Source organism: Atta colombica, unplaced genomic scaffold (assembly GCF_001594045.1).
Source record: "Atta colombica isolate Treedump-2 unplaced genomic scaffold, Acol1.0 scaffold125, whole genome shotgun sequence".
In the NCBI taxonomy this organism is placed as follows: Eukaryota; Metazoa; Arthropoda; class Insecta; order Hymenoptera; family Formicidae; genus Atta; species Atta colombica.
Genome location: NW_017259212.1, coordinates 2,660,987 through 2,671,290, shown reverse-complemented (window position 1 = coordinate 2,671,290; position 10,304 = coordinate 2,660,987). Strand labels below are relative to the sequence as shown.

General features: G+C 28.5%; 1 protein-coding gene and 1 non-coding gene across 2 annotated transcripts in view; both read right to left on the bottom strand.

Annotated features, from left to right (window-relative positions):
• Window positions 1–619: 619 nt before the first annotated feature.
• Trnal-uaa lies at window positions 620–703 on the bottom strand. Its single transcript has one exon. It is a non-coding gene; the product is annotated as a tRNA-Leu (tRNA).
• Window positions 704–9,087: 8,384 nt separating this feature from the next.
• The window catches only part of LOC108694818 (transcription factor collier), an 84,136-nt gene continuing 82,919 nt past the window's right edge, over window positions 9,088–10,304 (bottom strand). The window contains exons 12-13 of the mRNA XM_018204492.1: window positions 9,932–10,192; window positions 9,088–9,260 (exon numbers count right to left, since the gene is read on the bottom strand). Of these exons, the coding sequence (XP_018059981.1) occupies window positions 9,130–9,260; window positions 9,932–10,192 (392 nt within the window). The 3' untranslated portion in view covers window positions 9,088–9,129. The remainder of the gene's footprint in view (window positions 9,261–9,931; window positions 10,193–10,304) is intronic.

The following is a 10,304-nucleotide window of genomic DNA, read 5'->3' as shown; positions in this document are numbered from 1 at the left end:
AACATTATACCATGAATTCCTTCAGATAATAATTATAATTATAATTATTCAGATATTTACATCGATAATGAGGAAAATTTTTATATCAACAATCGGTAATGACAACTCTTCTATTACCGAACTCTTGAGATCCTATTGATAATAGTAAGAATTGATAATAGTAAGAATTTATCCAAGGTCGATAGTTCATAATAATCTCGTCAATGATTATATAATAATAGTTATAATTGTTATCAAAGTTTTCTAATTGTAAAGATAAATTTTAAAATAAAAGATTGTTAAAAAATATTGAAAAAATATAACTTTCTTAGAGGAGAAATTCATTCCTGTTTTAATATTAAAATCAATTATATCAAGAATATAATGCTATATTATTGTATTGTTAATGTTATTTAAAAAATTTGTTAGAACTATATTTACAATAAAAATAGTAACTAAGAAAAATATGATAATATTTTAAAATAAAACAATTTTGGAAACTATCTAACCTGAAAATAACATATAATCATAAAAATGTTTTATTAATTTAATTAACTAAAATAAATAGTAGAGAATTACTTTTAATAAGACTATAATTCTTTGATCAATTTAATTCAAATGCATTATAAAACAAAAAATTTGCCAGGTGTGGGGTTCGAACCCACGCTCCCAGATGGGAACCAGAACTTAAGTCTGGCGCCTTAGACCGCTCGGCCAACCTAGCTTCGTGTCGAACTCTATCGATGAGTTACTTTTATTATGACTATCTATACATATTGAACATTGTAATAATTTACTTGTAATGCATTATTTCTTCCTTTTCAATAATGGATTATATAATTTAAATATATGTTTTTTTTTGTTTAGTATAAAAGCTACATTTACATGTAAACATGTAACTAATATATATTATAATTTATGATGAAATAAATAAAATTATTTTATTATTACATATGTATATACTAGCTATATATATAGTTACATAAATGTAGTTTTTATAGAAAAAAAATATATTTCGTTATTATATAATATATACGTATCAAAAATCATTGGACATAATATATTTTGTTATATATTATTAGTCTGAATCTTTTTATTTTTTAATATTAACATTTTTAATATTAACATTGAGTTATTTTAATATTAAAATAATTCGTAGAACTTTTGAAAATAAATTTAAAGAAGCCTTAAATATATGGTTTTTTTTTGACTATACAAGCATTAAATCCAATTTTTTATGTATATTAATAAAACTTTAATAAATATTCATACAAAAGTACATTTGGATCCATTTACTCGTTTAAAAATTATTTACCTAAAACTGCAGCAAAATATAAAAATTGCTCTACATAAGCCAAATAGTTTGCTATTTTTGTATTTTATGATTCCAAAACATATTTAGGACGAAAATTTTTTAGTGATATTAGCTCTTTTAGACTGATATTTTTATCTGATATTGTAGAGCTAAAAACATTTTTAAGAATTGCCTTATAAAATTATTCGAAATACATCTGTATATAATGTTTTTAAAATATCTTATGTTCAAATTTAGGGAATGGAAAGTTACTTTTTAAACATAACAAATTATACTTATATTCGTTATCAAATAGAAAAAGTAGAAAAAGTAACAAATTACCATTACTATTATTTCCGATTTTTAAAAATAACTCGTTATAGTTAGTATTACTTGAGAAATTTTTCATTATTTTTTCGTTATTTTTTAAAAATCGATAACAATCACAACGGATGGGTGCCTAGGAGCTTTCTAGTCTCAAGCGCTATAAGTGGCTTGTGTCCAATCGAACCGTGTCTAATCGTTACAAAGTAACGATAAAAGTAACTATAAAATTCGGAATCGTTACAATTACAAAAAAAGTGACGCAGTTATCAGTAAACTTATAAAAAAAATAAGTTGTAACTGTAACTTCATTACAGGTAATGAGTCACTTCCATTCTCTCATTCAAATTTCTTATCTTTGAAATATGTATTTATTATTCTAAGATATCCTTGAAACTGATGCTTATTTTCCTGCTTATTTTCCTGCTGGATTAGAATCTTGCCATTATATTAACTGCAGTGTCAGCATCGCAGTCAATACGATGGTAAGCCTTTAATCCAACTAATGATTTTATCTTGATTCTTTTATATATATTAAGAATAATGAATGAATTGATATATAAATAAAACATATTGTTGCTTGTAAAAAAATCATATACTTATTTACTTATATCATTAAAAATGTTATTTTTTCAAGAATTTACGATTTCAAGAATTTGGGATGTCTAAAATCAAAAATAACTATCTGAAATTATAAATATTTTTGAAGGATTCAAGAATTTGAATCTCAAATACGAACTATTAAAAATATATAAATAATCGTATAATTTTTATTATACTATTATTGCTAAATTAATCGCGATATACACGTACATATAGAAAAATCTCCGATATCGACACTTTGTTTTTAGATAATTTCTTAAACCTACCCAAAGTAAAACTTCGAAAACAAATAATAATAAGTACAAACTAAAAAGTGTCTCCCATCAAATAGTATAAGCAATTTTTTTATACTGTTTGCAATTTTACAATAATTAATTTTTTCGTAAACAAAAATGAGCGTCTGACAAAATGGGCTCCAAACTAACACAGTAGGCAGTAATACTACGTATTTTTATTCTTTTTCTTTTACAGAAATTATCTGTATAAAGTACCTACAAGTGAATATATATAAGATATCTTTTCACTTCGTTATAAAACATTTTTATTGAATTATGTGCATATTTACTTCACGCTGTTCTGCAAGATACAAATATGATGCGATAGTTTTTCAAGAGTTTTTCCATATATGCACGATTGTTTTCAACTCCAATAGAGCTATTTGACACTAGAAGAAACATTATAAAGATTAAGTTAGCTCATGACTGATCTGTCATCACTGATCTGTTTTACAGACAAGTATGACTTTACATTGCACACCAATTTTTAATTTAAAATCATATTATGGAAAAACTAAGAGAAAATATAATATAAATAAAACTGATTTAGGAAATTATAATTACGGCATTTAAAATGACGTAATATTAATAATATAGTCAACATTATTTAAACTACGCAATTTGCAAAAGAAAATCGTAAGAATTTTATTTTCGCATTCATATATATTTCGCATTCATTCGTTTTTAGTTGATTTGATATAGAAACAAGCTACAAACACACGAATTATGAGTTTGTATTTTTTTAGCTAAACAGATCATTATTTTATTAGTATAGTATTTTATTAATATAGTGCAATAGTTAGTTTCTGAAAAATAAGGGAGTCACTTTAGGAGACTTATGTCAATATCAGCGACTTTCCTCTGTATATATTACACTTCTTTCATTTGACAATTAAACATATATTATTTAAATTTCTGCATAAAATAAAAGAATTAAGAAAAGAATTTTTCTTTAAATTTTCTATATATTTTTTAAGTATACGTTCTTTCATAGTATTTTCACAAAAATCAAATATCTATATTCTGTAAGTCATGTGTGTTTCAAAAAGTGAGTAAGATGTATTTTGAACGGATCGTTTGTTGACGAGATTCACTATTCCGACAAGCTCATGGAAATTCGATATCATTGAAGGAAGATTACTGGTAATAAGCAGATGGTAATATTCTTTCGCATCACTGGGAGTACAATGGGCTTGCGACGTCGTAGGATTCAGAAAGCAAACAGAATATGAATGGAGCCAACTCGCTGCATGAGTAGATCTTATCGCGATGAACTGTCAGGGGTGGATCACCGGATTGCTCTTATCCCAGCTTGCCCAAATGTTCATCCCCTTTGACACGCAACCTAAGCTCATCCTCGATAACATAATGATGATAGCGCATGGTGATGCTACGATAATTATAAATAGTTAGACAACTAAAAAAAATCGGAATTTTCTTTAAAAGATTTACTATTATATATAAAATTTTTATTTTATATATATTGCTTTCTTACTTCAAAGGTAGAACAATTACAAAAATTAAATTTCTTAGAAAAAGGAAAAAATTATTTTCAACTTTACAAAAAATTATTTTCTACTTAGACTAATCAAATAATGTTGACAAAAAGAATATATTCTTATAATACAATCAAATATTATTTTTATCATTTTTGTTTTACGAGTATTTAAAAAAATCACTTTAAAGGTGGACGATTTTTTATGAAGTAATTATTATTAATCAGTGAATGTAAATTAATTTATTTTTAATGATTAATAGAAGATACTACTTGTTTAACTTATTTATGATTTGCAAAGATTACGTTTTTGAGTTGTGTTACTTTTGGAAGAGAAGGAGCGATATGTACATTATATTATTTAATGATTTTTTGAGATTCAAAATAATATAATATCTGCTAACATTTTAATAATATATCTGTTAACAATAAATATCTGTTAACATTTTTTCTCTTTGAGAAATCTTTAAAAAAATCTTTAAATAATTTCTTTTAATTTTCTTTAAAAAATATAGGTTTCTTCTAAAATCGCATATTTTTTTCTTTTTATAGATTAAAATTAGATCATGCTGGCTATCGTATTAGGTTTTATGGAAGTCACATGTCAAAAAACTTAAGTTGATCACAGCGAGTTGGCGCTATACCTCTTTATTTAAAGTAAGAATTAAAACAACCGAGGGATTAAGATTATTGCTTATCCAAAATTAAAGCCTCCATTATTTTTGTTAAGTATTTTTGTTAAGTATTCACGATATAATTACTATTGTTCTATAATGTCAAAGCAGTAATTAAATGATATTATACTTTAACTTAATAAATAATCTTACTAAAAAGTAATTGCAAATTTTCAATTTTATTTCACTCGCGGTTATCGTAAATTTGATAATACGATACAGAAACTTCTATTTAATTTTTTATACACTTTTTATTTTTTTCTCTTTCTATTTTCTTTATTTCTATTTTCTTTATTTCTCCTTTTTAAGAGTTATAACTTCAAAAATTTTCAACAGAATTTTTTTACTTTTTTAATTTTTAATGATAGAGAAATAAAAATTACATAGATTATGTATCCCAATTAAAATTTATTTTAGAGAGGTCTTTATATAATTTTTCGAAATTTTAAGATTTATTTTAAAATTTCAGAATTTCTGTATAATTTTATATGACTTTTTAGAAAATTTCTCTCAGATTTTTTTATACAAATGGGAACACTTCACAAGTGCTGTGAAAGCTTACAAATTTTGAAATGTCTAAGATTTCTAAGATTCTTATATTTTCTGAAGAAAACTTATAAAATCTAAAAAAGTTTAATATTTTTTTAGAAATCTTAATAAATTTAAAATATGATGAATTCTTATAAAAAAATTTATAAAAAATAATTATCAAATGTAAGAATTTTTTTTTACAAGAGCAATTACTATACAAACTTTTAGAAGATGTATGGTTTGTGTTTTCATTTGATAAATTATATATCAGCGAAATTAGCGCGTTATTGTAACAGCGTGTTAGCCGTGTGCAAGTGAAAATCGATACCCTTCTATGGGAAGCCAAAGAAACCAGTATTTGAAGAAAAACGATTTCGTATTGTACCCACGTTGTAACGTTTGCAATGCGGCACGCGCCACCCCTGCCACGTGCCAGCCAATCTAAATCTAATAACACAAACAGCCTTACAATACATGCATCATATACGCCCGCGTTTGGCGGCGGATGTAATGGGACACCATGTGAACTAATCGCTCTGGAGTGGTCCTTCAGATCCTGTTTCGCTATTTGTTGATCCCGGCTGCTCTCTCTCTCTCTCTCTCTCTCTCTCTCTCTCTCTCTCTCTCTCTCTCTTTCTCTCTCTCTCTCTCTCTCTTTCTCTCCCTCTTTTTTTCTCTGGGATAAATAGGTTCCCAGCCAGGTTTGATGATCAACATATTATGTAGAATAATTTCTGTCCTTTCTTTCACAGAAAGATTCTTATTTTATGATACCGAATAATTATCTTCTAATATATATGATTGATACTTATCAAAGAAATATAATATTATAGTTATTATTTTTGCAGTAACCATTAAAAAATTGTATTAATTTTAATAATAATTAAATTGTTAATAATAAGTAAATCATTTTATACTATTGCTGTTTGCTATTCCACTGATTTAAATATTGTGTACAGTTTCATTATTTAATTTAAATATGTAATTTTTTATAAAATATATGTCATGATAATCTCTAGATGAAAAAATTATTTATATAAATTTCTTAATTTCAAAGAAGATAATACAATACGATATTTAAGTGAGATTAAGATAAAATACTTACATTAGGCTGCATACAACTACTGTTAAAAAAAAAATTAAAGATGATGGGCAAAGAATAGAACATGAAACTTTTCTATCATCAAGATTTTTAATTCTCAAAAAGTAAGTTTAATTTATTTCAATATACACTGACGAGTGTGTCTATACGCGCGAGTGCGTACCGTGTCATCGCGTGCGTACAAGAACAACGCGTCTCGTAAAAGATGACGTGACGTGATTGAACCAAGGTACAATCAATATACATATATATATTTATATATATATAATCAACATCACAAGATCACAGAGCGCTTGGCTCCGGGACGAAGAATGCACTTCCTAGAAGAAAAGTACATACCAAGTCTCTCGATATGCAAAAAGGAACTCTTCATAATAATAACTTTTAACGGTATCTTCGTTTTCACAAACGATACGATCTACGTTCGTAAAACTGCTGCAAAAGTTTGGACTAACTGGAAATTTCAATCCGGTATATGCTTCGTATACTTTCGTGAGTTGTATGAGATTTGTTTCGGGCCGGCTTATCAAACGATCCAAATCAACTATATATACTATATACTTTTTATACAGATCGCGTTCGATCCAACTTTTTAACGTTTTTGGCCTAATTTTGTTGCCAGATATTAGTCATTTATCTAGATTTGGCTTTAAAGTGAAGAATGGAACGGATTGCAACAAATTCAATTTCATCCACGAATGGAGACGTAAACTCGTGCATTCCTGATCGAGATCACGTTAAAAACTTGGATGGCACGCAATTATACAGATGTGCTACGTACACCCTACGTTTATTTACATCTATGTATAATAATTTTCACTCTAGAGTGACGTCAATGTCATTTCGTTGGATTCCTGGAAATAGTTTTCTTTTTGTACATCATAACAATATTTACAGATATTTTACAAATTACGTTACACGTATGCTAACTAGAGGCGATATTGGTTAGTCATAAATTGTAGGGGTAGGAAGTTAAAATTTCGAAGTCGAAAATGCTCTCTAAAACTATGGTATCTGTTATTCATTAATAAGCGATATGTCCATCGAGTGGTGTCAATTTCTTTTTCGATCTTTATCAGCCTCTGTAGTTTGAATGATATAAAATATTTGATACATCATCTTAGCTTCCTCCTTCAGTTTATTGGCTCTCAATTCATTAAATTAATTTTGTTTAAAATATAAAATTAAAATTAATAAATGTTGCTTATCAACAATATCAAATACAGCAAGCGTATAATTATTATATTAATAACAAAAAAAATATAGCTTTTATAATTTATTATAATTATTTTCGAAATAATTTTTACACCGATAAATCGTAATTAACGAATTCAATTATACATGAAATAATAATTTAACAGAAAATGCTGCAAATTGTAATCACATCGAAATTTATAACCACATGTTCTAATATTGATACAAATTGATCAAAATTATTTATACAAAAATTTAATATAAAATATAAATTATTAGAACTATTATAAAATAAAAAAACATCGTTTTACAAGTATATTTCTTAATAATCATCTGAGCCATCTTTTGACTGAGCTATTATATTTATAAAAAAACACCTTCTCGTTGTTCGATATGTATCGTTTCTTAACTAATATGATCATTAACGATCGTTGCAAGATAATTGTCTTAGATTTTTGCACTGATTTGCCTGATTTCATACGAAATTGTCGACTTTAACTCCGACGAAAATGATGATGCCGCGGTCCTTTTTCCTTTTTATCACAAAAGGAGCAGAAGAGAAAGAGAACCGCAAGTAACTCGAATTCGTGAAGGCAATGTACGTGTGCGATATAATTATTCGATAGTATTTATGCGATCATCTGGATAATTATTCAGATGGTGTTCGCGTTACTTCGCTCGTACAACATCTCCGCGCAGGTCATGGTTCATGACATTCTCGTCGGAGCTTACATCTCGTAGCACTATTTGCCATTTGACGAAAGCAGCGGACTGGCAGCGGCTGAGTATCCTTGATTGCAGGTGGGCAACATAAATGGGTTCATATTGAATGGTGATCCGACCACCTCTCCTAGTCCTGCAACATACCCACTGTCGGTTATACGTTAGTGCGTTATTGCAGTAATACTATGACACAATCAATAAATGAGAAATAAACGACAAAAAGCATAATTTATATTTGTAATAATGAAATTATTTAAATAAAAAAAGATTTATTTATTTTTTTAAAATAAAATATTCACGAGAGAAGTGAAAAGAGAAATAATTGTTAACTCTATAAAATAATTAAAAATAATAGCAAAATATGTTAATTTTACTTCCTTTATAGGATTATTGTACAGAAATCCATTTATTCAACGTTTTAATAATTCTGTTCAGTTAAAGCTTTTAATTCTTGAGTTAAGTATGTGATTGGCGGCGAGGATTCGTGAAGCTTTCTGATAATCCGAATAAGTACGATAGAACAATGGATAATCTATGTTAAAGTTTCGCGGATATGAACTCAAAAAATATGCAAGGAAAGATACTAGTCATTTTTCGCTTGCTGTGATATATACACGTACATGTATCATGTATTAGCACTTTTATTCCAAGAAAATTAAATTTTGTTACTATAAAATACATATGTCACTTTTGCTAAAGAAATTGAAGCTATTAATTAATACAATATTGAGTTATAAAGACGTATGTATTATGAAAAAAGCAGTTTAAATTTAATTTGAAAATTGACAATGTTCTATAATAAGATTACTATCGCGTCGTAAATAAGTGTACGTACATTCTCAAATGTCATCTCTCATAATTCTTTAATCACAGTGCGAAGGGTGATGGTGGTGGTGATGATGGTGGTGTTGGTGGTGATGGTGGACGGTTAGCGGTTACTGGGCGGCTGTGGCGAGGTGGTGCTGTGTGGGCCAGTGCGGTGGGACTGAGGTGGTCGGTGGTCGTACTACGGGGGCGAACGCACTCCCATCCCCGGATGTATAGAATATGCCGTATTGTTCGTGCGCTAAAACGAAAATGCCACATAAAGGAAAATCATAAGTGCGTGCATCGAATGATAATATTAATAGAAAAAAATATCATGCGTGTTGGATATGTGAACGTATATAAGTGTTTCTTCGTTTTAAGTTGCGCTGAAGATCAATACTTTCAGCAAAACTGTTTAGTTAAGATATTTTTTAATAGTGACTAAATATTTTGATTATGTAACAAAGAATTTAGTTATTTTTATATAAAATGCATCTTTTTATTTTATAAATAACAAAAATATTTGTTTACACTAATTAATCAATTTAATTTACACAAAACTGCACTTTTGTTCAGTACATTTTAACAAAATTTTTGTTGTAACAGTAAAATTTTTATTGATAAAACATTTTTCTAGTGTACACAATATATATTATAACAAAAGCGTATATAAATATAACAAAGATAAGATTTTACGAATATTAAATCTTAGCACTAATTTGCATTATTGAACATTCATAGCATTTTTTTATCACACTGCAATTTAGTTTACGTTTTAATCGACTTTATGCTCCAATTGTAAAAAGTCATCTAATTTAAGAAGTTATATTTCATTCCGGCACAATTTGGATTTTGCGAATATTGCAGCGACATTGTACAGACATGGGATCGTCTGCAGGGTTAGAGAAAGAAAGAACGTAGGAGACTTACGTGAGGTGTAGAGAGTTGGACTGCCGGTATACGGATTGGCGACAGAATAACTTCCATTAGTACTATGACTATGTGGTGTGCTGGCTGAACTACCGCAATAACCACCGGTTACGACACCACGTGGACTTGCGCTGCTGCTTTGTCTATAGGCATCGGCGCTACCGCCGACGTTGGTTCCGACGCTACCACCGCTACCGCCACCGCCGCCGCCGCCGCCGCCTCCACCGTCAGCAGCAGCTCCTGTTGTCACGGAACTACCGTCTAGAAATAGAAACCTGCCCGTCAGACGAACTCGTCAGTATTTCAAGTCGTGAGTGGTTGCCTAATAAATTTAACTCAGGGAGCATCTGCATCTTGATTGGTACGAGTCTCT